At 44.7% G+C, this 27,947-nt stretch overlaps 1 protein-coding gene across 1 annotated transcript; it reads right to left on the minus strand.

The window, feature by feature from the left end:
• Nucleotides 1–1,454: 1,454 nt before the first annotated feature.
• IHO1 (interactor of HORMAD1 1) lies at nt 1,455–27,659 on the minus strand. The gene is made up of 9 exons (XM_052777639.1): nt 27,560–27,659; nt 27,132–27,283; nt 25,017–25,179; nt 17,347–17,506; nt 15,810–15,967; nt 13,295–13,343; nt 11,544–11,631; nt 4,766–4,869; nt 1,455–3,950 (listed from the first exon to the last, which is right to left on the minus strand). Exons 3-9 carry the CDS (start codon nt 25,070–25,072, stop codon nt 2,628–2,630), a joined length of 1,938 nt encoding a protein of 645 aa, XP_052633599.1. The 5' UTR covers nt 25,073–25,179; nt 27,132–27,283; nt 27,560–27,659; the 3' UTR covers nt 1,455–2,627.
• Between the last annotated feature and the right edge of the window lie 288 nt (nt 27,660–27,947).

The following is a 27,947-nucleotide window of genomic DNA, read 5'->3' on the forward strand; positions in this document are numbered from 1 at the left end:
CTGGCTTTTGGCCACTGTCCTGTCCCTTCTCCTGGGCTCTCCCCCGAGGAAGCAAGACAAAACCCCAGTTTAGGAGAAAACTGCCCCAGTTAAGTGCCCACAAACAGCCTGGAGCCCAGTTTTGCATTTTCATGACTGCTGTGTGTGTTTTCCAGTGCTGCCCTGTGCCCTCCACAGTCCCCCTCCACTGTGCTGCTGGGGGGCATCTTCCCCAGGAACCTTCAGTGAAGGGTGGGATGAGACCCCACAAACACAGGTGCTGGCAGCCCCACGATGGCAAAGGCCAGGAAAGACCACATGCACAGGCCACCATGTGCCTGGCGACATGGCTGGCTCTGGCAGGGAGCTGGAGACAGTGAGCTTGGCGGCCTCGTGCACTGGGAGTATGGGCTGGGAGACAGGACCCGCTCTGCCGGGCTGCAAGCGCAGTGCCGTGGGAAGGCTGCTGCATCCCGCAGGAGCACGGTGACTCCCAGCTGGGGATGCCAGCCCCGGGCCCCGCGGTAGAGCTGGCAGCACACACGCTTCTTCTGGTTTTGTCCAGCAAGGCTGGGAGAGGAGCCGCCATCGTCACGGCCATATTGGGACAAATACTCTTGCTGGCAGCAAAAACCCCAGAGGAGACCCTCAGTGGGAACAGGTGTGGGGCTGGGCCATGGGGGTCAGGGTGGCACCCGGGAGCTTCCCCCCGGTCCCCCGGGGAGGTGGCTAGCACAGGGGGGAAGCACCGCTGGCCGCTGTTGCCATTACACCTCCTTTCTCCGGGGACTTTGTTCACACCACTGCTGTCCGCCACTGTGTGCGTGTGGTGGGGGGCTGCGGGGGTCCCCAGGGCAGCCCTGCATTGCACCCCACGGCACGGGTGCTCCATCCTCGGGGAGCCGGGACCTGCTCTGGCTGAGCACAGGGGCTTGCGGCAGACACCTCCAGAGGTCCCTCCAAGCTCAGCCATGTGCTGCTGAGCTCCTTGCGGTGCAGCCGGGGCTGAGCGTCCAGGTGGGGGGCTGTGCAAAGGCCTGTGTCCGTCCCCGCCGACCCCGAAACACAGGGGTGGCGAGCCCCACTGAGCAGGTTTTGCGCAGCAAAGGCCGTGCTGGGGATGCTGGGCAGGGACAGGTAAAGGAGGGCAACGTGAAATGAACGGCTGCTGCTGCCAGCAGCCATCACCTGGCCCCTCCACTGACCTGAGGAGGGGGGGGTCCCCAAGGCCTTGGGCACTCCCCACACCCACCCCTGCCGCCTTCTCCTTGCTAATTAACGTCACCAAACCAATGTTAAACTGGAAGGGCTGAGGTTTCTTTCTTTAAACATCAGAGAGGAGTTGAAAAAAACAAATCCTCCCAGTTCCATGATCCGGGGGAGTTAAACAGCTGAAGAGCAGCTGCTGCTCACCCACTGAAACAGGACCTTGCCTCTCCCAAAAAACCAATACAAAGACACTGGACTTTTTGGCGAAGATAGAATGAGTTTATTAAAGCCAGGAAAAAGGGATCCCAGTCTTCCCCCTCGGGACGACAAAGCTGGACTGGTTGGATTCGTGGCAATAGACCTGTTTTGGCAACACCGAAATGCTTCTTTTGCTGGTAACATCTCAGATAAAAAATCAAACGTGATATCTGAAGCAGTGGAAGCTGCTGATAGTCACAGCTGGGTACCCTGGAAAGAGTTGCTTTGCGGGAATTGGGGCTGCCCAACAATCTCGCTGCTGTATACGCCAGGTGAGGTGAGCAGGCTGGTCCTTTCTGACTTGAAAATTTTGGAGTGACTCCTCACTAGAGACATGCAGGTTTCTGAAGGACAAGAACTATTCATCAGTGACTTCATCTGCTAAATTTGAATGTCACATCTTTTGGCTTCTGTTTGAGAACCACTGCCCTTGAAAAGTATATGATGTTGGCCCATTCCTTGATGAGCCAAGAGATACAAGAGCCAAATAAAGTAGAAATTAAATAATTTCCTGAATTTTCTGAAACCAAGAAATTTCAGCCTAAAAGGAGAAGAAATGCAACAGTCGATGAACCTGAGATGTTGGGATTTGGTTTTCCTCAGCTAAACATTTCCCTGTCCAAAGCTCACAAACAGCTCCTGGGACAAATCTGAACCTTATCGAAATCAACCAGAACAATGCTACTACTGCCTAGGGAGCTAAAAAGCCGAACTTTAAGACATACAAACCAACACAGAGACTACGAGTGAGAAACAGAGTAAAGCCTCTGGCCACAGAGATATTATTACATATATCTAGTTGAAAAGTTTAAAGTAGATCTCAGTGCTAAATCCGATTGAGCTGCCTGTCTGTGCTCTGCCAGCCCTCTCCTCCCCAGTGAACGTCGGCAGACTCTGCAGGTACTTCCCTGCTACGTAAATACAACAGTAATCGGAGCCCGTGGCATCTCTGGGAGTGGGAGGATAAAGCAATACAGATCCCACCAGCTTTCCAAGCCAGGGGAGAGCTTCCCCTCAGATCCCACGTAGTCCCTTACAATATATCAACGTGGGCAATAACACTTTCAAACATCCAGGCATGAGCCTTGTCTCTGACTAAGCAGGTAACACACCTAGAGGAATAAACTGCGACTGAGATGGCCAAGCCTGCACTGAGGACTCCGACTACAAAACAAACCCCTTCAATCGGAATAATCACTATCAAACACTAAAGAGCAACAGGCCGTATTCTGCTGATCCAGCGTATTGACAGGACGTGGTTTCTTGGAGGCTGCAGGGCTTTGGAGACTGAAGCAGCTCATCTGTTTTTCACCTATTGTGCTACACAGGGAAAATACATTCTCCTGGGGAGAGGAATCCCAGAGATTCCTTTTTACACTGGAAACATTTGCTCTTTTTTTAATTTCCAAACTTCTCTTTCTTTTGTCTGCAACTTGTTGCAGACTTTTATTGGAGCATGGCACTGCTGGGAAATTCTTTGTAAGCATCAGCTGAGCACTGCTGAGGATCTGCTGGCTGGGAGCTGCAAAAACCGGGTTAGAGCTTCCTAAATTGAGAGCAACCGTGTATCTGGGAAAGCAATTTTTTCTGGAGCTTTCCAACTCAATAATCCTGTTTGCCTTCCTTTGCTTCAGCCCACCGTCACTACATCGAGGGAGCTCGCCTTTTCTCATAGTGGGGCACGTTTTCTTCCTCCCCTTTGCTTTATTCCAGGGGATCCTTCCTGGCCTCTGTTTTGCTTTGTTCCCTGCAGCTGCATTCTCCACCTCGCCGTCTGTGGCCCAGTTATTGTTTCTTTGCCCAGGCGTATCTTTTCGTACTGAAAGGTGGCAAACCTGAGGCTGCCTCTGTTGTGATGGTGTCATGGGTTCAAATCCTTGATTGCCTCTCCTGACCGCCTTCCTCAGTGGAGTTGGTAGAGGCACCTCCTGTGGTACAGGACAGTGTTTCTTCTGACTAAACCCCAAAAAGTGACTGTTAGTGCAGCACATGCAACGTTGGTTAGCACAGCTCTGTGTTTCCAAACTGTATTTCACCTCCTGCAAAGAGGTGTTTTCTCTGCCACATACCACTGTAGCAATGGGGCTGACTTTCCCTCCCGAAGCTGTGTTTAGGTCACCCTTAGATATGCCATCCCCAGTGACCTGGTTCCCCACCGGGGAGTCTCCGTGCTGCTCCCCCACTGCCACGCAGGGGGGCTGAGACCGACTCGAGGAGCTGCAAACCCCCCTGCCTTGGCAGCACGGCCAGCACGCGTTCTCCTTACCCAGAACAGAGTCGTGGCATGGGCCAGGGGAGGTCTGGGAAGAGTTATCTGCCACATGAGGGGGGAGTCTGGCACTGGAAATGAATGTGTACAGCTCAGCTAAGGCGTTAGGGAGCTTCAGGAAGCCTAGTTCTTCACACAGCTTCAGGTGCTGATCACTCAGCTGAGCTGGCAGCGACTCCAGGCCCTCCTTCAGCAGCTGGACACTGGATTTCACATCCAAGATCTCCACTTCTTTCTGGGGAAGCAGCAAGCAGAGCAGAAGCAGTAAGCAACACATTGAAAGGTGCAATAATAGTACTTGAACAAGAAACTTTCAGGTACTATGTGTCAATTAGACCCCTTAAGTTGGGTATCGACCCAAAGAACAGCAATTTGTATCTCCCTGTGTAATTTCTCAAACTGTCCCACAAAAGTGAGAGGTTTGGGATTGGGGCATACCCCTAACCCACTGTGTGCCCCCTCTCCCAGGAGCACTGCCTCCTCACATGCTTGTGTGGCACATCCTTGCCAAAAGGAATTCCTGCAGCAGGGCCTTTGGAGAAACCAGACTTGTTCAGGAGGTCTCTGACAGTTCATTATTTGTCTCTGACAGTTCATTCTTCTGTCTCTGATGCCCACTTGTTCCCTTTTCACCTCTTTTTTCCTCTCCCTGGGAAAACATCCAGCTGAAGGGACAAGGCACTGCACTTCTGCAAGATGCTCTCCCCTTGCAGGCATGCACTGCACCACTTCCTCCAGCGAAGGCATGTGCCAGCGTGAGGAAGCAGTGCTCCATCGCGGCCTGCCACCACAGGGCACTGTTGGGCTCGCCTCTTACTGACCAGGGTTTCATCAGAGCTTACAGCACTGTTAGCCAGCACTTGGGTAAGCATCAGTCAGTAATTGGCCTAGAATTAGCATTTTAATATGTTTCCCCCCCTTCATTATAACAGGAGCAGCCTACTTTATAACCCACCATTCGAAGGCAATTCAATATTCAGTTAATATTTTGAAGAAGCAGAAGAAGTTCAGAACGAGGATTCAGAATAAAAGATTAATTTCTGCACTTACGGCTGCAAGTCTCCTCTCCATCTCCAGCAGTGCCTGCTCCATTTGGCTTTTATCTGTCAGAGCTTTCAGCACTGAGGCACAATGACTTTGAAGAGTATCTTGCACTAAACAGGGAAATCAATAAAAACCGCATTTGGTCTTTCATTTGTAAATGTGAATAAAGTACTATCAATACTGTGGCTACTTCCTCCACGGCTTGGCATGAAATACTTCACTGTGCTGTGCAACCATAGTGATTTGCCCGCTGAGATCTCCCCGAGCCCCAAGCGATGAACGATAGGGTAGATGTTTAATGCAAAGCGCTTGAAATTTATAAGATGCTGCGTATAGGCCAAACCTCATTTACTGGACTCTATTTATACAGCAGCTGGAGATGAAAGGCTATGCGAAGCTGCAAAACTTGGTTGGCTCAACACAAGGAAGGCTGAGGCTTAGGTGTTTGCCAACTGCACAGCAGGCATGGCCAGGGAAGGGGGACCCCAATATAGCTGACTCACCCCAGTATAACCAACCCTCTTCTGTAACCAGCTGATGGTAAATGGGAGCTTGAACCTGTGATGGGAAGAATAGTATTGCTGGTAACAGGACAGAGATGCAAAAGGTTAATGGGTAAGAAGTGCAACCAGAACCATGTCAGAAACGCACAGGAGGCTGGTAAGTGAAGGAAAGCTGCTTGAAGGGATAGTGGAAGTTATGAAGGAGTGTGCAAAGAATTGGGATTTCCAGTTGTTGGGCACAGGAAGAGATGGGATCAGAAACCGTCTGAAGCAGGTGGCTGTGGCAGCTGCAGCTGGAAGGCAGTGGGTGCCCCAACAGTGTCCTGTGGGGGCACGGGCACCCTGGGAGGGTTTTAAGTTGGAGCAAGATGCTCTTGGCTTCAGTCAGTCTTGTTGAAAAACTGAAAAAGAAATGGGGATTTGTGTTATATGATTGGAGCTGCAATTATTCTTAGAGGAACCACTGCTGTGCCTAATACGCTACAGCATGGGAATGCAGTTTGCAGCCTATGTGGAGATGAAAAATCCTTAGCAATCTTACAGAAGTCTTCCTTTAAAATCATAAATTAGGATGGAGAGAAAGAGCTGTTCGCTAAACATGTCTGGTCTTTCCTGTGAACAGCAAAGGAAGATGTGTACAGATAGTGTGGCTGGGGTGGAACATTGGCCGGTTGGAACAAAACAGGATGCAAAGCACTCCTGCTAAAACAAAGCGTTGCCAAGCCATGAAATATGAAAAAAGCTGAGAAAAATTAAGTGGATAAGCCTCAATTAAACGGACAATATCAGCTCTTGAGAGGGGTGGTATGAGGGGACAAGGCAGCTCTGGAAGGTGCTCCTCAAGGCCTGCTCATGAGCCTAACCTGCTTAAAATCTGCTGTAGTCACCTGGGTGCAAAAGCCAGTGGGTATTTAGGTAATTAGCAGGTGACACAAAGACGCAAATGCCAGCACCAGGGGCTACAGGTGAGATAGGGCAGTGTGGCGTGCAGTGGTGCATGGGCTCTGCCTGATGGGAACTGCTGTGCACCCCAGGGTGGCTGGAAGCCTGCGCGCAGTCCTAGCCATATACGTGCAAGGAAAAAAGAGATTGAACTGGGACACGTGCACAGAAAAGCTACAAGATAATTAAGTGCTTAGATGATAATCTTCTCTTATGAAAGGAGATTGAAAGAATTTGGCTTATTCAGCCACGCAAACCAGAGGTGTCTGGTGGCACGGGGCTGGAGGGGCTGCTCCAGTGTAGCAAGGCTGCTGCTTCAGGAGGGATGGGGTCCTTGCTGAGAGCTGCCTCCTAGCAGCAGGGAACCCCTGTGCCAGGCTGTATTTTTAACTCTATTTGCCTTCCTTCGAAGGAGCGATGCTTGGTCACAGTGATTGCTGCTGTCATTTGGGAGAAGGAACCCTGCACTTGCCCTGTCCATGCGTCTACCTCACACACATCGAGTTAAACCACCTTCCAGACCTAGGCTCAGGGGCAATTTCTCCATTTTTTCAGGATGCCCACCACCACATGGCTTTGCCTTGTTCTCCGCAGGAGCATGGCTGATTTCTGAGGATTATCTGCACTTATTTCAACGAATAAGCTCTCTGCTGTTGCAGGCAATTCGGTCGTCCCTGCTCTCTCACTGCCGTTTTTAAGCTTTTAGTCTTTTGCTCTGACAGATTTACTTTTTTACAAATCATCAGGGGAAAGCTGTGGCTTGCAGAATGGGTTTGTAACGGTGGGGTGAATGTTTGAGTGGGCCTTTTAGGCTTTGCATCTCCCTGGTTAGACCTAAGGGGTACCTGCAGTCCCAGAGCAGGTTTTGGGAGAGTCTGCCAGCCCCCTCCCTGCCTGCAAGCCTATAAAGAGGAGGAAAGCAGCAGTGACTAAAGGAGGAAACTCTTTTCATGTCACTTCATCACCTTCCATCTCTACATAGTGAGGATATAGGAAGGCCAGCATCAGCAAGCTTACCTCAGCTTGCTGCTCTTCCCCATACACTTAATTTTAGTTCAGAATTATTTTTAAAACTTTCTGATTTCCCTAGTCGATCTGTTCTTCTACAACATGGTATCCTCAGTCTAAAAATAGCACTGCATCCACTGGGCTTGTGATCTGCACATACATTTGACTCAGCACAGCATGCTGCAGGCAAGCAACCAACTGCCAGTCTTTTGAATGTGTTTCATTTGTACGTGTAGGAGTATTCTGCAGAAAAAAACCCCTCAGTACAGAGGAGGGGCACTCTCCTCCCCTCTCTGGCTTCCATACCAGAGGAGTGTTCAGACTTGTCAAACATTATTAAACAAAATAAAAATGAGCGTTAATCTAGACTTAAAAGAATAGGCATTGAGATGGCCAAACTAGATCAGAACAAGGACCCTGTTAATCAAGTCTCTTGTCTTTGAAAATGATCAAGAACGGCTGCTTCAGAGAAAGTTTTCTTCAAATAAACCCTGCAGCAGATAGTTATTGAATAAATTGATCACAGAGGGAAAATCTTTACTTGGTTAATGGGTGGCTTATGCACAGACTTGTGCCTCTCTTCAGGTATTTTACTCTAAACAAAGCAGTTTTTTACAACCTGGAACATTGCTGTGTTTTGATTTGCTGTACCATTGTCTTCGGATTCTACTGTTTTACATTAATAACATATGGAATGTGAAATCTGGCATGAGATAAAAGGCTGTAGGACCTCGAGGTAGGTCTGCCACCCTGTGCTGCAGAGAGTTCCCCGCAAATCAGCCTGCACTCAGGTGCAGCTGCACTCCCAACAACTGAAAACTACATTCTGAGCAGCCAAGGGAGGGAGCGTCAGCCTCCCAGCCTAGGAATATTAAACAGCAACTGCTTCTGATGCCTATCTATCATTGTCTATGCAACTCGTCCTGAGATTGGCACTGACAGTGCAGAGGCTTTAAATAACGCTTTGGAGGGAGGTTGGTTCCCCCACACCCGGGTTCAGTAGGGGAAATAGGAGGTGGTATCAACCTGGTGAGACACGAGCAGGGAAGACAGCTACGGAGCTCAGCAGAGTGCTGCATCTTCTCCCTGGATGGTAACTGAGCTGTGCCAGCAGGCAAGACATTTGGGCTGTCATGGCTGCATCCTGCTCGGACATACCCCGAGTCATCAGCTGGCAGGTTTGTGACTGCTTAGCTTGGGTCCCCTTCCGCAGCATGGCAGAAGACACCTGCATCAGGGGACTGTGGGATGAGCTGCCCCCCAGTCTCAGCCTGCTCTATGGCAGAAGGTGCCCCAAGTTCCAAAGTGTGACAATGAGGAGTTTCAGTATTCACCAAGACAACCACACATCCTCTCACCATCCATGCTGAGGTGTTCTGGAGTCTGGTTAAGTCCCTCATGTCAACAACTTTAATTGCCAGTCACTGCACGGCTAGTTAGCAGCTGCATGGGAAAAGCATTCCTTTTATCAGTTTTAAACTTTTTGACTTTTCAATCCATACAGAACATAAGGGAGTCTGGACTGGGTGTCCCAGTCTGGACCATACTGTTCGCAGTAAACAAGCTCAAATTTCACCATTAAAAACACAGTGAATTCCCCTAGAAATCTTGCCAGCAGCTACTGGTCCTGGGGAGTCTTGAAACAAGTCATGTTTGAAAACTGCCCACCAGGCACTGGATTTTGTCAGAGAATTGCATCACCTTGACCTCTGTAAGGGACATATTGCACATTATTTTGTCACCCTTGCTGGCAGGAGCGTCAGAGGATTGCCTGTGGTATGCTGGCTAGGAATATGCTTCTCATTTGCAATGAAGTCAAGGTGGTGCGGAGGATATGGCTGTTATGAGTTGTCACAGCTGGAACTACCAGATACCAGAGAAGCAAAGCAGTTCAGAGAAGGCTGAGTTGTGAAAATTGGGATTTGTATTAAAAAAATAGAAGGTTTTGATATAAGTGTGGGTATATAAATGAAAATGAGAAAAATATAAAAATAAATGAGTTACAGGAGCTGAAACCAGAAGGAAAGAGCAAATGATGAGCAGGCAAGTCAACCAGAGAAACTCTATGTAAGGTGGAAGAACTGAGGACATGGGGCCTGCTTGCCTCTTTGCATCCCTGTGCATAGCACACCGAGATGTGAGCAAGGAATAGAGCAGCTGTACCTCTGTGGAAGCTGCTCAGGCAAATGTTGTCTCATCTCCAGTGCCAGACACAGCTCTATCCACTTTGTGCAAGCACATATGGACAAATGCTCAAAAGGGAACATTTTTTTTATCTTACTGCATAGACCATGCCAGCCCAACTGCATTTGGAAATATATTTTGAAAAATATTTTCTGTTTTGTTCTCGCCCAGTGGCTATGGAGAGTGTGCCAAATGTGCTTGCTACCCACTGCTATAAATGAAGCCTGTGATACTCCTTCTAAGCTTTTAATGAAGACAGACTTGATTTCAAGTTCCACCTTTCTTTGTTTTTCTGAGCTGTTTGAATGTCCTGGTGTACTACTTCTCTCCTTGACGAAAGCCTCTTAATCTTCTGCATTCCTCTCCTACATATGAAATCCTCCACTGCCGATGATTTACCATGTCTCTACCATGTCACCCACATCCCAAGGTACTGTATCATCAGCCGCTGGCATTCAGTGCTTTATCAGGTCTGAATGTAGCTCTTTATCACCTGAGTTTAGGAATTTAATAGCAGTTTTTCAAGGCAATTGCCTCAGGTGGGAACTTTTCAAGGCACTAACGCAGGTATTTATTTAGTGGGAACTTAATTATCCATCACTGTGATACCAGTCAAATGGCAGTGTTTATCAGCAATTAACCAGTGACAGATGAACCTCCCAGAAATATAAAAAGAACAACATTGTGGAGTGTGTGATGATTTTCATTATATATTCAACATTCTGCAGCATGATACATTACAGAAAGTGCCAATTTTTCTTTTCAATTGCTTTGAAAATGTAGCAGCAGGCACCTCTGGGAGGTTTCTCATTTCATTCAAGGCACATTTATTTAAAACGGGTATGGAGAAGAAAGAGGACAATTGAGCAAATGGTATGGAATGAAGAGGGGGAATCGTGAACAATTGATTTGATTTTCAGTGCCATGACAACAATTTCTGTGCACGAGGTATATGAAATTAGGCAAAGTCCTGCTGCAGAGTGGACAAGTTGAGGCACTGAAGTAATTAGGAGATGGGCAAATGCGTAATAGGGTGCTTGTTGTGCTGGCCAAAGCAGACAGATTCTTGCTTACATTAAGGTCCCACCAAGAGCACTTGCCAAGCACAGCAAGGGAGTGTTCTTAATATAACAAGATTGCTATTTCAAACATACAGGCTATCATGACCTCGAGCAGAATGCACCAGACCCCACTCTTTTTGCCTAAGAGGGCTGTGTTGACTTAAAGGGTATCTGTCAAAGCTGTGCTTCGTGGAAGCCACATTTTATTGCATAGTGAATTTTATACTGCTTTTGTGAAAGTCTGATACCTTGATCTCACAAGGTATAACTCACTTCACGTTTCTTGCATGTATTGAAACGGGCCTCTTGTTCTTGCACAAAGCAGGGCAACCACTGAGCAGAGTCCTGACAGGGTGTTGATAAAAAATTATCCCAGCATTAAAAATTAATGCACTCTCAAAGGCTCAGATCTAAGCCAAATTAGAAACAATTTCTCTGAAGCACTTTCCCTCAGTAAAGACTGCTGTGACTAGCCACTTCAGAGACAGAGCTGTTCAAAAGTATTTTACGTTATTGGCTTTTTTGGGGGGGGGGTCACCTTTTTATCATGGCAATAGCGTGCTTCACTATGTGCTTCTTACTCAAGAAATGAGCAGTACTAGTTTTGCTCATATCGAAAATATGATCACTTCAAGCACAGAGGAGTGATGGAAGACTTCAAACTAACATGTGAAAATCTGAGAAAGCCCTAAAAACTGAAACTGGATGCTCAGGTTATAAATATCTAAGTTATTTTTACTGTGTGTATTCCATTAGTGCTCCAGATAGTCTAAAAATGATCATACTCCAGGCAGAACACAAGAACATAGAGCTGCATTTATCTATGCAGGCATGGTGTCTAACTACACACCACCTAAGTTCTCTGACACAGTACAAGAGAGCAGAGAAAATGAGAATATAACAGAGTAAGAATGGAAAAATGGACAAGTCCATACCACAGATAAGTCTTACTTGCTCTTCTCCTTTATGAAGAGCAGCTGTGAGTGGCATGACTTGCCTAGTTCACCCCAGCTTGGAGACAACACGCTGACATTCGGCAGTTTGACTGTGCCCTCTGCTGTTAACAGAAATACAGAAAGGACTTACGTGTCTTGGAAATGGTTTCTAGGTGAACCAAAATGGATTTGTTTCGTGAATCGAACATTTCTCCAAACTTGTCCAAGCATGCTTGCAGCTGCAAAAACGAAGGTAAATGAGAAAATTAATACATTGCCCTTTCCTTATTTGCAAAAACACAACCCCAAATGCCACAGAACGACGACTGCAACTCATGGAATCAAACAGCCTGAAAATGGCTATTTATCTGTTGCTTGAAACAATTTGTCCAGCTGTTGGTTGCAATCCCAAAGGAGATCTGGAATGGCTCAAAAGGCTCATGAAATGTTGCAGACATCCTAACAGATTTCAAAATATATATAGGTGCTGATCTGTAAAATGGCATTAATAATAACGTTAATCAAATTAATTGATCATAATTGAATAATCAAATGACACCAAGTTGGGAGGGAGTGTTGATCTGCTCGAGAGTAGGAAGGTTCTACAGAGGGACCTGGACAGGCTGGATCGATGGGCCGAGGCCAATTGTATGAGGTTCAACAAGGCCAAGTGCCGGGTCCTGCACTTGGGTCACAACAACCCCATGCAGCGCTACAGGCTTGGGGAAGAGTGGCTGAAAGCTGCCCAGCAGAGAAAGACCTGGGGGTGCTGGTTGACAGCCGGCTGAATGTGAGCCAGCAGTGTGCCCAGGTGGCCCAGAAGGCCAGCGGCATCCTGGCCTGTATCAGGAACAGTGTGGCTGGCAGGAGCAGGGAGGTGGTTGTTCCCCTGTACTCGGCACTGGTGAGGCCGCACCTCGAGTACGGTGTTCAGTTTTGGGCTCCTCACTACAGGAAAGACATTGAGGTGCTGGAGTGTGTCCAGAGAAGGGCAACCGAGTTGGTGAGGGGCCTGGAGCACAAGTCTTATGAGGAGCGGCTGAGGGAGCTGGGGTTGTTTAGTCTGGAGAAAAGGAGGCTCAGGGGGACCTTATCGCTCTCTACAACTGCCTGAAGGGGGGTTGTAGTGAGGTGGGTGCTGGTCTCTTCTGTCAGGTGGCTGGAGATAGGACAAGAGGAAGTGGCCTCAAGTTGGGGCAGGGGAGGCTTAGATTGGATATTAGGAAAAATGTCTTTACTGAAAGGGTTGTCAGGCATTGGAACAGGCTGCCCAGGGAAGTGGTTTAGTCACCATCCCTGGAGGTATTAAAAAAGCGCATAGACAAGGCACTTCAGGGCATGGTTTAGTGGGCATGGTTGATGGTTGGACTCGATGATCTTAAAGGTCTTTTCCAACCTAAATGATTCTATGATTCTATGATTCTAATTATAAAAGTGTTGGGGGAGATACCATCACCTTCAGACAGTAGGACCACATTGTCTTGTTCTCGAGAGTAGACTAATTTCTTCAGGCAGAAGGAAAAAAGAACTGATATTTGTAGACAGCTATTACAGCCTGTTCTTGCTCCCGAGACCCAGAGAAATTCCACTGCTGACTCTGAGGCAAGGCCCTAAAGACCTTGACCCTAAGGACATGCCACAAAGACAATGGTATATGCAAAAAAATTGACAATTGTTGTCTTAAAGTATTTGAGTGCTCAAGGCAAACAGTGTAATAATTCAAATATCAGCACAGTAAATGAGAGAAGGCGAGGGGCTCTGAGCAACTTGATTTAGCTGAAGATGTCCCGGCTCATTGCAGGGGGTTTGGACTCAATGACCTTTAAAGGTTCCTTCCAACCCAAAACATTCTATGATTTCTAACTCTTCATTATTCTGCACTCTGAATTTTAATTAACTTACCCCTTGAAGCCTGTCTTTGATACTGGAAATAAAGGTGCTTAAAACCTCACTAAAATGAAAAAAACAACCAGTATAAAACAGACGTGTAAGTTACTGAAGTCGACAGACATTGAAAAGATCACAGTAATCATGAGACATGAAACACTGCAAGGCATAGTGTAGTCTGTAATGTAAGGGCAGAAATGTGCTTAGTTCAGGGGGCATAACCCTTTGAAGTCGTCTTACTTGTTTTAGGAAAGCATGGATTCTGCTATATAGAGTAAGAAAAAATATATATATACACATGCACGTATATATCATATACATGAAATTATTTTTTTTTAACTCTCCCATTTTTGGCCTAGCATTCGTGCCTCTCTTGAAAGTTTTAGCTAGCGTTTACACAAATGTCCATTAGCTGCTGGGGTGTTACCACTGTGCTATCTGCTCCAGAAGGACACAGCCTTGGCGGAGGTGATGTGCCAGTTGCTGGGATACATAGGTATTGTATTTGGACTCAAATAACTGTGGGAAAAACATGGGAAAAGCTTCAGATCAACAAAGCCCAAGCCAGGAAGAACAAATACTGCAAATCCTTTTCTCCTGAGATTATGCCTGTGGTTTCTGTTATCCACCCTTTTAAGCTGAGTGAGCCTATGAGGAACCAGCCTATATTCACGATTAACCTATCAAACCAAAATGCAAGGACGGTTGCTAAGCAAAGTGATAACCTATTTCCTCTTTGAAGATTCGGGTCATTTTAAATCAATCATTTAGTGATCCAAACTGCAACAACCAAAAAGGTGGAGGCCAGGTAGATTCTACTTATGAGAATTAAGCAGGGCTTCTGAAATCTTTCTAGCCTTATGGAAAGGAAGATATTAATTTTATTGGTCAAATTTGCGGGGGATACAAATTGATAAATTATACATTTAACTTTGTAAAGATAATATAGCTATTTCTATAAACAGGCTTCTAATCTGAGAATGAGTCTGGAGTGTAGGAAGAAGCATAATTCATTTAAAGAAGAAATAAAGGATAATTAAGAGTTCTGCCTAAATATTTCAAACTACTTGGTCATTTCTCATAATTCATTTTAAAAAACACTCCTCTTCTCTAACAGGCACTAGAGAATCAAATTTTGCCTTATCAGAAGCATAGTGCCCATTGCAAAAGAGAAAGAGATACTTAGCCTGATTTGATCAAAGGCTTTTAACAAAAGCGTGTTTCACTTTGGATGTTACATTACAAAACGTACAGTGCTAGGAATTATTTATAGGTGCACCGGGGAGTTTGCCATCTTTCATTTTTGAGCTTCAAATGGTTAGCTGTTCCTTAAAGTCCTTTAGGACCCACACGTACATTTAATTCTTAACATCTGACAAAGAGCAGATACAAATTACATTAGCGAATTACTCTTGTCTGTTACCAAAACCACAAGATACAAAAATCTTGTATACAAGTAAAATTCTAGATACACGCAGATTTATAAAGGTGTAATCATTGCTTCTTCCACCGCACACAATATGCTTGGCAATCTCCTCATCTGGCTTAAATGTGAAGGTTGTCCTCAGAGTCCCTTTGTAGTTCCAATGTAGCCATATGTTTGAGTTAATGCCTAGGCTGTGGTGATACTGCTTAATTTAGGGTTAAACTTGATGCCTTATCCTTTGTGGAGGACCATTACTCATTCACTATGCAGGCCTGATTATTTTGTATCATACCTCGATTATGCCCTTGAAGAGGAACTAAAGACTGATAAAAAGGAAACATCCTGCTCCAGAAGGCACCAAAGGCCAGATGATCGCCAAAGAAGCATGAACTGGGGGAAAGGTAAAGATGGCAGGGGGAGATCGCGACCACCAACTCAATTCAAGACTGGAAGAACTTCCCCCCCACCACCTGCAAGGAGCATGCTTGCTAATTTACATAGCAAGTGAGGCTAATTTAAATATAACTACCCAATAGTAGGTGAGATGGTGACTACCAACCAATGAGGGTAAATTTAGGCAGGTTTTTAGTAATCATGTAACAGGACAAACACATTGTAGTTCTTTGGTGTGGTGTGCTAACTTTGTGGAATTATCACCTAGCACCCATCTTTGCACAAACATGAAATAAATAAATATCTCGGCTCCGTGTGTAAGATTGGCTTATTGCACACCACGTATTGAACCCCGCTTGTGGCACAACACAAACACAGTCTATAAAATTTTGAGAAATATGGGCTTCTGCAGAGAATCAATACAGAAAAAACCCTGCTGATTAGATAAAGAAGGACAAAGGTAAATTCAGGTTAGAGTTTTGTTGTTCCTTGTGGCTTATGGCTGAGTGTGTTACATAAATTGCATTGCAAATAAACCCTATTCTCTTATCCTCTGACTCTTTCCAATCAGAGATTATTTAAAACCTGAAAAGATACTTTTCTTGGAGAAATATGCAGCTATGTCATGTATGACTTTTAAGAAGGGAAGAAGGAGCTACAGGGAGTGATAACCACCAGCACAGAAAGAATTTCCAATGGATGTCTACATACCGGTCATATTTGTCCTTTATTTTGTTCTTATTCACTTCAAAATTTTCCAAGACACTTTTCACTCTTCCTGCACCAAAATTAAGTGAAACTTTTTCTTTTGTATCTTCATCAAATAACAGTGGTTTTGTCTGGTATTTGGTAAAAATACTGGGCTCACTCTGTTGCACAAAAGAAAGAAAAATGTTGAAGTATAAAAATAATCAGAACATTAATTAGAAAAAAACATTTGTGTACCAAGTGCTTTGCAGACAGAGATCACAGTGATTGGATGTGACAGATTAGACTGGATGAGGAGATTAAGCATTTCATGAGATTATGGCTCACTTAGTGCACCTAGTTAGATTGACTCCCTGTAGAACTGAGACCCAGCCCGAATTCCTCCAGACTCAGGCTTTTCTCTCATCTTGAGGATTTTCAGTTTGTTGCGATCATCAGGTGTACAGATTTTCTTCCTGTATGCTCAACACAGAGACTATAAATGAATTCCAGTGTTTCTGGAATTGTGGAAAAGTTAAAGATGTCAGTGGGAGCTCCCTGTACAGGAATCTAAAGAAAACCCTATTGAATTTCCTGGTGGATGACATCATTTTGCTGCCAACTAGCAACACCACCAGAGTGTAGATGAGTTTTTCACATGCTTCCATATACATTTCAGAACAAGAAATTTAATATTAATATGAAAGCTGTAAAGACCTTCTTCATTCTACAAACTTTCCAGACACTGTGTGACCAAAATGGAAATGCCTTTTCCTTAAAACATAAGAAAATGCAAATTCCATTAAGTTTTCTTCTTTCATTGTGGAGAGTGAATTTCCTTTTTTGTGTCTGATGAAAAGCTGCTGCAGTTAATAGACAAGATCCTCAGCAAAATTCAGAGGACAGCAGATAGGATCTGGAACTGAAGGACAGCCTAGGGCTACCGAGCTGGCACCACTGCTCTTTCTTAATCTTTGCTCTCAGGTGTCTTCATTTGGTTCCAGTGCTCTCTGTTAGCGGTGCAGGAACTATTTTAGTGAGGTTGGTAACATCAGAAACCACATGCTGCAGGAGAAAGATTTTGGGCGTAGAAGATCTTAATCCAAAATCATTCAAGCATCTGCCATAACAACAATACAGCAAGTTAATTTTCAGTCAATGGAAGTAAATACTGAATGCCTCTGTCATTCTTGCAGAAAGCTAATGAAGAGAAACACCACATTTTTCAAAGAGGAACAGATGTAATATTCTAGTTTAGCTAGATGGTCTAAAGATATTAGCTTGAGAATAATTTCATATTATTTTAGTAATTAAAAAAATGTGATTAAAGAAAATAATACCTATCTCAATAATAATTTATAGTAATCTTTTATAAATACTAGGTTTTCAGCTGACCAGGCTGCTACTTTGTCTAGTCACAGTAAATATGTGCATGTATCAAGTTAACTTGATTTCAGCAGTTACTAACATTTGCAAATGGTACCACCTGATTTCAGCATTTTCCATTAACTTTGAATAGTGGCTGCATGCCTGCACAGGGCTGAACGAGAGCAAGACTCACGTCTTGGGAGTTGTGCTGTCCCAGCTGTGTGCCCAGCTCCAACGGCGCTGCTGCCGACTGCACATTCTCCGGGCAGAACTGGGAGCCGAAGAGCAGCTGAGAATCGCTCAAACTCGAGTAGTCACTAGGAGCACTGCTCCGGATGGAAAACTTATTAGGCCTGAAATGGAGCAGAGCAGGTTGTGAATGAGTCTTGAGCAATTAAAAAGCCAAAGAGAATTCCCTACACAACCTGCTGGAACTGTTCAAGCATGGCCCATCCCAACATATTCCTTTTCACTCTCCACTTGGAGGGTACTGTTCCTATAACTGCATAATGTTTAACTGCATGTGGTTTTGCTATGCAAAGCCAACTGGTTTATCTTAAACTGCCGCATCCATACAAACGCAGTGTGGTAGCTCTGCATTCACCTTGCAGGGGTGAAGGTGTTTCTCCAGCAGGTCCTGCAGACAGAAGACCAAAACTGGGACTGGCCAGCTAACTCAGTTCATCCTACCTGCCTTGTCAGTCAGTCTTATTTTAAGGCACACTGTGGGGTTTGCTCCTAGCAAGTGCCGGGTCTCTCCCTTTTCACTACTCTGGATAATAATTTCTGTTGTAACTCAGATGCTGCTCGGCTTACTTGGAAGGTAGTTCCAACAGAGTAAACCTTTCTGATAGTTGACATTTCTTGGGCATTTATTCTCCAGATACCTTAAGTCTGACATGCTGGAACAACAAATAAATAGGTAGCATATGGTTGGACAAATTGATCTGAATTGTTAGAAATATTTCAAACATGGTAACATACTACTCAAAAGTTCTCTTCTTTCCCCTGACCATTGCCCAAATAAACCTGTTCCAGCTATCCTTGACTTTGTGCTGTGTTGCTCTGATTCTACTTCTCTTCAGAGGCACGGCTTCTACCACTTTATGGACTAGGCTCGTGGCACAGTACCAGCTTCCCTCAGACAAGGGTTTCCCTGCACAGCTGCACTGCTTCTTATTGTGTCGGAGGCTGGCTTCAATTTTTTGCCAGCAAAGATACAGACTTTTTTAATTTTTCACATTATACTATTCCATTGCTCTGCATCCACAAGGTCTGATGGAGTGCATAGGCTAGGTCCAAACATAAGAAAAGCTGAGCCAGGTTTATACTCTCAGTTCTTGCTGGTTTTTAAGCTACCAAAATGGAGAGATGTGTTGCTGCCTTTGGAACTGGGAATTACAGACCAAAGTTAATTAAAAAGACTCTTACGCAGGGTTTTTCTTCCATATCAAATCATATAAGTAAAGGCGAAGGAACAGGAAACTAATTCATGTGTATAACAAAAGATGATCACCCCAACATTTATTAGCAGTGATGTGTTTGGCTAATCCCCAGTTTTGGAAGGAGCCCAAACATCACACACACATCAGGGAAGGGATTTAGTAGCAGTACTTGAACCGCTCAGTCTCCCTCTTCATTATAGAGTGGTATCAGTGACAATATCGTATTAATACTTTTGGGTTTAGGCTCACTGAGTACACTGAACTGCAGGCAAAAATAGATGAGGTATGGGTTTCTGGATTCTCAAAAAGCCTGATAAATCTGTCTGAATTCAAACCCTTCTCCCTTGATCTTTCTCTGGACCCCAAATCTACTAAGAAAGAAATCTGAATACAACTTTTACTAGCACAGCTTCTTGTTTCCATCTCAGCTAAGCTTTCTAAAAAAAAATAAATTTTCTTAATCTACAGCCAGCATGTCAGGGAGAGGTGTGAGCACACAGGCTGCATGGGCAGGACCCATGCTTGCAATGTGAGTATCACATGTCCTGCACCAGTTTTCTAAATCCTCCTGTCTTCTAGCTGAAAAAGCTCCCTCTTAGTTTAAGGAAGGCTTTTTATAATTTTTAAGTGCTTTACCATCTTGTCAAAACTCCTTTGAAAGTGTCTGGTAAAACTGGTGAATATCACATCCCACAACCTGCTCATTTTTTCAGTCCCTTCACATTACTTAATGCTTGAAGTACAAGATTCCTGTAACAAACACTTTTATGACTGGTATTTTGAGGAGTATTGAGCCGAGAGGACTTTATGAACGAAGTGACTTCCCAGGCTCACTCAGCACTGACACTATGACCAAAGGTGGCTGTTGGCTGCTCTGAGCCTTATTTTTCTGTCTTAAGTCCACTACTAGGAACAATGGTACTTCTGCAAAATTTGCGGGGAGACGAAACAGATGTCTCTTTTGAATACACTCATTCCCCTGAGCAATGGATTTCTTTCTCCCTTGCTTAACACTGCCGGCAATTAATTTACTAACAAGACCATCTGGGCAAGACATCAGCCTGGCCACACTTGTCCCAGGCCTATCCCTGACGGTGAGATCAGACAACCGTGATGAGATCTGTGATCAGATCCATGGTCAGGCAACCACAGCTCTTCTAACCACCTGACCACTCCCTTCAGGATGCCTGAGCTGCAGGGATGCATGCTCTGTCCTAAATATAAACCCTTCCTTATAAACAGCAAGGAAACATCCTAGATATTTAATCTCAGTTAGAAGTCCCTCCTAGGTGATGTAATAGTTTACCTCGGGAGAACTTTTAGCTTTCTGCTAACACAAGCCATTCCCCAAGTTGTTCATGCGTTTATTCCATAATGTTCCTATGGTATTGGCACTAGCATATGCGTCCCAAGCAAAACCAGCTTTAGATATGCAAGACAAGTTCTTGTCAGTGCCAAAAAATACTAAATCATCCTCTGCTGACTGATGGAACAGTTTCTTTTTCCCACCTAACTTTATGCAAGGTATTGCAATATTGGCAACTCCAACCCTTTCTGTAACATGAGAGTGACATAAAAAATCTGCAGCCCTCTGCATATCTGGGGAGTCAGCTAGTTCTTCACAGTCTCAGTTTCCCTGTTGTCAGTGGGAATTCCCCCTCCACAGAAGTTAGATCTTTGGGGAGCTTCTTTCATTTTTCTAAGTTCCAATTTCCATTCCAAATATTTTAGCACAACCATATGCAAATGTTCACTTTTCATTCAAAGGTTCTGCCTTGCCCCCAAACAGCTGTCAGATACAACAACCCAAGAGAAACACAGCATGCAATAAATACCCTCTTCTTGTGTTTCCTAGATGTTTCTAGGGGCATTGACAAGCTAAAAATTCATAACTATAAACTGTCATAGGCCTTATCTGTCATACTTAAAATCGTTAATTTTTACTCCATTGTTTGGATCCATCCTTACGCACCAACACCAAGGTTTAAGAGTAATTTGGAAAAGCAAATTGAGTCTTCTACAATTTGCAAAATAACGTTTATCTGCGGTGCTGCTGTAAGTGATTTTATTTGGTTCTGTCATCACCACTGAACCTGTGCCAACATCCCTCTTCTTCCCAAGCACTATGGGTAAATCTCATTTACGCCTTCCTGACACTTTTCTTCAAAGTGCAGTAAAGCCTCTTTCCCAAAGAAGAGATCTTTTTCTCCTGGTAGTAATCTTGAGTAGGATCAGTGCCATAAAGTTCTTCTTCTCCTGATTCCCCTCCAGAAAAATCTCCCAGCCCTTTCCGCTCCTCCTCATTTAGTGACGAGGGCTGTATCACAAGAAATCCAATTGAAATTCTGGGAGCTACTGTTCACCTGCTCTTGCTGGTGGCTTTAGTCTGTATCTATAGGAACTGTCTCTAGCTCTGCTATGCTGCTCTCATCGTCACTATTTGCTGCCTGCCAATGTGCTCAGGAAATAAGCAAGGATCAGCATTGGCTTTGGGTGCAGAGGAACTTCAGCATCCAGGGGCCTGGAGGAGTTTAAAACAACGAGTTTTAGCTGCTATTGCAGCTTCCAGCCATTTGCCATCTCTTCACTGGGAACAGCCACAGCATAAAATTATTACTCTGCTTTCTGTCCTCTGGAATAGCATGACCTGCTTGCTGCAAATCATTTGCGCCATATCCTAAAAGGAATTTCTACAAACAGATTTTGGCACTGGCCCCAGTGCATTAACCACAACAAAATCCCTCTCAGTTATTCAGCTCAAACGCTGCCTCCAGTTTCCAGATTTCAGGCTCAAAGTCCTTCTGGTCTTGTTTTAATTCCTCAAGGTAATTTTTACTTTCTATGAGCCACTCCATTATTCATTCGGCTGTGATTCAATACTGCCCAGACATTCCTCACCTTGGAAACCATGTTAGCCCTTTGTCCTGAGCCAGTCACAGGGGTTCACACAGGGCCTTTTCCTTAGGAGGAGACTGGGATTTCCGCGGAGCAGCCCTGTTTACTTACACAAAACGTATCCCCGACCACATTAAGAATTAGACATCTGGAGACAGTGGGTTTTTTTGCACACACACACCACCCACCCCAAGTCTGAAGCCATCTTCCAGCCTGCACTTACAGCCCCGGTTTCTCATTCCTCCAAGGCTCAGGATTTTTACAGCTGCTCTCCCAGTCTTTGTCCTGGCTGTCTCCTTCATTTTCTGCTTATTCTGGGACCTCAAGGCAACTTCAAAATATGTGGCCCTGCTATGTGGGATGGAATTTCATGGGATAATGGATTGAATAAGGTTCTTAAATTTGGAAATTTTTTCTCAACAGCAGAAATAAGCTATAGAGAGTAGTGGCCCAAGTAGGCCTTAACTTACAGCATTCCTTTTGAATGCCTCTCTAATATTTTCATCATATATTGGCCTTACACACTCTCTGGCAGGCTTTCTGCTTCTGATGTCTGTGGAAGTAGGTATATTAGTAGCTTTTATGCCTTTAGCAAGTTACTGCTTTTCTCACGGAACAAGAAAATTCCCATAACTTCAATTTCAAATCATAATATATTGGTTTCTATTTTTCTATTTTTTATTGTCTTTCATTTCTTGAAGGATACCTTCTCATTTTCAGAAGTCTTCTTTACCATGCCAGTCTGGTACTGGTCCTTCTCATGTCTGATCTGATAGCTGGTATGCATTTGTTCTGAGCTTCAACATGAAGTCTAATTAATCTCTAGGCCTCAGGCAAGCATTTAATCTTTTTGGGTGTCCAGTTTAATTTCTTTTTAACAAGCTTCCTTATGACTATGTCAGTGTCTTTTTTGAAATTAAACAGTAGTGGATTTTTTGGCTTCTGTTGCTCCTGCAGAGATGTTGACTCCAGTTCACTACTGTCAGTCTCGTGGTAGCACTACAAGAGTAATATCCTGAACGTGGGTCTTGTGCTCAGTTCAGGGCCAAGGCAAGACACGTCTCTGCCCCTGGGAGTTCCCTGGCTGAGGCAGGTATTTATGGTGTCTGGAAATGTACTTTCAGCATCACGCCCCAGTGACGCTTATCCAGTCGATAAAAGGCTGATTGAAGCATCACTGCTTTTACAGCTGCTGTTCTCACATCTTCTGCAATCTTTCTTCACCTGCCCTTCTGGCTGGGCAGGCAGCAGTGCTGCTCTGACACAGCACTTTCCCTAATGAAATCCAGCATTTCAATCCACAAAAATTGTGTCATTTGTTGATACACTTAAATTAGGCCTAAGCTTTCTCCACTGTATAGCTGTCAGTCTATCCACATGACCCCCTCCCACCATCTTAAATAACTGGCACCCTGATATTACAGTGTCCAACTAGATAATCTTCCCTTTGCCACATTTCTAGGATCTCTGTTATGTCAATATTCATACATAAAAACAGGTAAAACAGGGACTTTGGTTCCCCCACCCTATTTCTCAGGCTGCCAGTGGTTACAGAGAAGCACATGTGTGTCTGACAGATAGGTAACGAATAAAACCCAGAGTAATCTTGGGCTTGTGCAGCACCACTGCCATGAGGGTACTGCGTCACTGGAGCTCTGCATTTCCTAGGGACCTGGTGGCAGCTGCTCACAGAATTAACACCCTGACTCAAACTTGCAAAGAACTCATAGTGTGATTCATACCCTGCCTAGATTATATGCTGATTTTATGTTTCATTTTTAAAGCTCCCTGAAAAACAGTATTCTGGGGATTATACAGCATACCCTGCTGTGGTGAGAAAGATTTCTAGTAACAGAAGTGAGCCAGGGAAAAGTAATCAACACTTTTTCCCCTATTTCAAATACACACACACATGCACACACTCCTATGAATAACTTCTTTTTTCCTTTAGAAAAAGTTAATTTTCCTCCTGAGAATTTTCTCCCCCTTCTTAACTCCTCCAAAAACCCAGCTGCATTTTCAGTAACATTTTATGCCTTATTTGACCCTTTTGAACTCACTTGCAAAAAATGTGGAATGCTGAGAAGTGGGTGTTAAAATTTTGTCTGTATTTTCTTCCTGCATTAATAAATGAGTTAAAAGGGAAGACTTTGTAGTTGACAGGATACTTTGGAGGAGGAAGGAATTCGAGTGATCTCTCTCCAAACAGGCACCTGTCCTTCTTCCACTCTTTTCCTTTCCTATTCCACAACTCCACAGAATGATTTATGTATTAAAAAAAAATCTATATTATAAATTTTATATATAATATTATATTAATTTAATACATAATTAATAATATATACTTAATTAATATAGTATATATTAATATAATTATTACTATATAATTAATATAACTATTATATTATATATTACAATAATATATAATTATATATATTATTATGTAGAATATTATCTATTTTTATATATTATCTAAATTTCCCCAGCTCAGTCTCTGACCAGAAAGTCAGTCACAGGTTTTCAAACTACTTAGAAGCAACTTATTGAAAACAAAATAAAAAAAAAACCAAAACCAAACAGAAATCTGCAGGTACCAAGAAGACAACAGAATTATGCAACACATATTTATAAAGACAAACCCATGACAGATATAAACAAGTTTTTCCCTGAATTGGCTCCCCTTTGACCCCTGCATCTGTGCAAAATTCAATTAATTCATACATCTATGACAAGTATTTTTATAATGGGCAAGGAAACTACTATTATGTTTTCATTATCATCCATCATTGTGGTAATATCAGGCCAAAGAGACAGTATGACTAAAACGGTGAATTTGAACAACAGTTAGTTATGTAAGTGGGTTATTTAACTAACAGAGGCTCAGAGGACCAAATTCATCAATTAGCTTCTCCAGAGTCAAACAAGGGATAAATCTTGCTGTCTTTTTTAGCCATGTAACGCAAAAGGTAAAAAAATGCAGCCTGTCTTACGTATTTGCTCTCCAGATGTTTACATCCAAATAATTTTTGTTGTTTCACTATATATTGTAGATGTGGGGAGTTCTAGCTACTCTTTGACTTCTGCTGGGAAAAAAATTAAGCCATGCATATAAAAGCAGGATATGGAATAATTTTAGAGTTACATAATGCGCAACAATATGGCAAATCACAATTCATTTTATCTACCCTCTGCACATGGCAATTTAACTTATCTAATTAGGCATAGATAGGCCACAGGACCTCCCTGAATAAACCCCGAATAAATCAGAGAACAGCTTTCAGCCAATGCTGGTTTTTAAATTCCCAGCAATGGTGGATCTATGGTGGTGCCTGGCAGGCTGGGAGCAATGCAGGCACGAACAGGATCGGGGAGGAGGCTAATTAGCCACCATTAACCAGACCGTAATGGACCATAGATCAATTCTAGATGTGTTTCACCCCATCACTATCAAACACCCAAAGCATTTAATTTTATATACAATTTCCTCATGATCTTTCCTCCCCACCCCACGGCCCAAGCTCACCCGGTGGCTGTTGGCGTGCTCAACATCTCCTTGATGTTCCAGACGTTAAAATTCATGTTTTTTTCACAGCTGACACCCTCACTGGGAGCTCCCGGCCCTCACCATGGCCCCGGCATGCACAGCCTCCACTCCAACCCCACGGTGGCCATGCCGCCACGCTGCCCTGCGGGGAGGAGGAAAATGGAGAGAGACGGATAAGCCCTGCTCGGGGTGGGGGGAGCGTCCCCCTGTGCCCCCTTGCTGTGGGGAGAGCCTGGTGGGGGAGCACGGCCCGGCAGGCTGAGGGCAGGCCCCGCCGACATGGCTGCCCCAGGCCTGGGCCTGGTGGATCTCCACAGGCCCGGGGTGCAGCTGCCTGCCTGCCCCACGACACCTCGTGGGAGCCTCACGGGAGCCTGTGGGTCCCGGCCTCACAGTCCGGGGCTGGGGGTCCCTGGATCAGCCCCCGCTCCGAGCTGTCCCCAGGCCGCCCAGGGCAGGCACCAGGCCAGGACATGCCCCCGGGCACGTGGGGCCATCACAGGGCAGGGGGAGGAAGAGGAGGCTCGGAGCCTGGCCCGACGAGGGCTGCTCGCACAGGAGCACGGTGGCCACGGTGCCCATTTACTTCATGTCCAGAGGCTGCGGGGTGTCTCGTGTAAATACCTCTGGCAAAAATGCAGAATGGTTTAATTTCACCCATTAGAAGTATGACAAAAATAACCCGTCATCTAAACACTCCCCAGAGAAAGATTCTCAAATATAGTTTTACTGGAATTTTTTCCTTGTGCTTCTGTACTCTCCGTCTTCGGGAATGGAAAATGGGCACGCTTACTTGCCTATTTTTTTCTCCTTTAATTCAAAACAATTTCAATACTGGTTAAAATATTTGGTTGCTGGTTCTGAAGATATTCTGTAAGCACTAAACTACTGTAGAAATAAGGTTGATATAAATTCATGGATAGATTACAAGAACTACTTACATTCCCCTTTATGCTCTTTTGCCTTTAGTATTAAAGGCAGCCTGGAGCTCAGAGGTGTCAAAATAATGGCTTTCTTGATGTATGTATTTGGTTTCCTAATCAAATCCCACAGAAATAAAGCTTTCCCTTAAAAAAAAAAAAATCTGGACTCTCACCCATAAAAAACTTCTTGGAGTGACTTTGCTGCATTGTTTTTGCTTGTCACTACAGTGCTAGGGCTGGTATATAGCTCGGATTTATCACGGTGGCTTGTTAACTCTCAGCTGCACAACAAGCCTCTAATGGGTTGATTTTCAAGGAGCAGAGTGGGGAATCACAGCCTGGATCATATTCCTGCTTCAGGGATGGGATAATGGCTGGGCTGTCCAAGGCAGCCATGCACTGGAAGGCAAACCTTCCTCCAGAGAGCCGTACTGATGGGAACATTAATGTTTATTTTGCTTGTTGAGTAAATAAAAGCCTTGTTCTGCTCCTGAACTGCCTACAGCTCTGTGGTACAGCCAGTGCATGGTGCTGCCGCCAAGACCCTTGCTGTGCGTCCAGGTCCTATACAGCCCTGCATCATAAATGGTGATTTTCCATCATTTTATTGCTCTTAATTGGAAAGTTGGCCCAGAACTCCCTTCAGAAGAGACTGTAGAGCCCTGTACACATTTACGGCCCTTCCACTGCCCTCAGGAAAGGATTTGCCAGTGCTTTGCACACCAGTGATAAGGCTCAGCACATTATTTTAGGTTATTTTACAGAGCTATTCCTATTTCTGGTGTGGCTGGAGCTTTCTGGTTTGAGTGTCTACCGAGTTTGTGCAATATGATAAATGAGATTTTTGTATTTCCATCTCTCCTGACAACGGAAAGAAATTTCCATAAGGAAACACGTTTTTTTAATTGTAGGTCTGACAGCTACCTCAAGTTCTACTCTCCCCCATCCGTAACACACTCTGGGGAGATTAGCCATGTTGCCAGGCGCTGACTCGTAGGTCTCCTTATATCTGAAGTAACAGACTGTGCTTCTAGCATTAGGGAGTGTGGCCAGATACTTGAAGCCTTTCATTTAGTAAAAATTAGCAGAAGCTGCCAGGAGATAGACAGCAATATATTTGGTATGTCCCTCAACTTCTTTTTCTTCATAGCGCATTTTGTTAGAAACTCACAGAAGCTCTTCAGTTAATAACATGTCGGTATCCAAGGGTAGTCAGGACCATCATCGCTTTGCCTGAAGATCTCTCCATCCACCCCAAGATGTCCTTGGCCATTGTCCTGGCTGCTCCCCTCCCCTCATTCGCATGGGATCCTGGTCCTGTGCCTAAAAGTGGAGATAGAAAAGAATGAGAAATCCACACTTTTAGGAGAGGTCATGGATTTCTGTTCACTTTGGGTGGACGAGCCAAGCCAAACGGCACTGCAGTGGGTCGATGTGCTGGGCAATCATGTTCATGAGGCAAGGTGCTGCCAAGAAAGGGGCAAAGCCCTTGCGGGGCAGGGACCGTTGGCCCCACTGCTGGAAACACTGCAACAGCGAGGGGCTCCCAAGCCATAGCTTCCCCCTCCAGCATCTCCTGGCTCTTGCAGCCAGCATTACCTTGAATTTGGAAAAAGCAGCACTGGGCACTCCATCAGCAGCAGGGAAAGCTGCGAAGCTGGCATGCAGGGATGTCAATTTGCCTGTGACTCAGCGTCTGATTTATCCCATCCATGCGATGTTCCTGCGGGAAAAGCTTATTAATCAGGTCTGCATTTCCAATGCAGCTCTGTGATTTAGGATCCCCCATGACTAAAGTTTTGGTGAGACTGAAGTTATTACATGCCTTGGTGGCTTCTGGAAAGGGCCGGCAGGCTGGGGAGAGGTACCGAGGTGGCACCGAGGGGTCTGTCACCTCCCAGGACCCCAGGAAGGAAAAGCCCACTGGGGCTGAGCACAGGTCAGGAAGCGCTGTGAAAATGGGGCGCTGCTGCAATATTCATAGGAG

This window comes from Harpia harpyja, chromosome Z (genome assembly GCF_026419915.1).
Source record: "Harpia harpyja isolate bHarHar1 chromosome Z, bHarHar1 primary haplotype, whole genome shotgun sequence".
NCBI lineage: Eukaryota > Metazoa > Chordata > Aves > Accipitriformes > Accipitridae > Harpia > Harpia harpyja.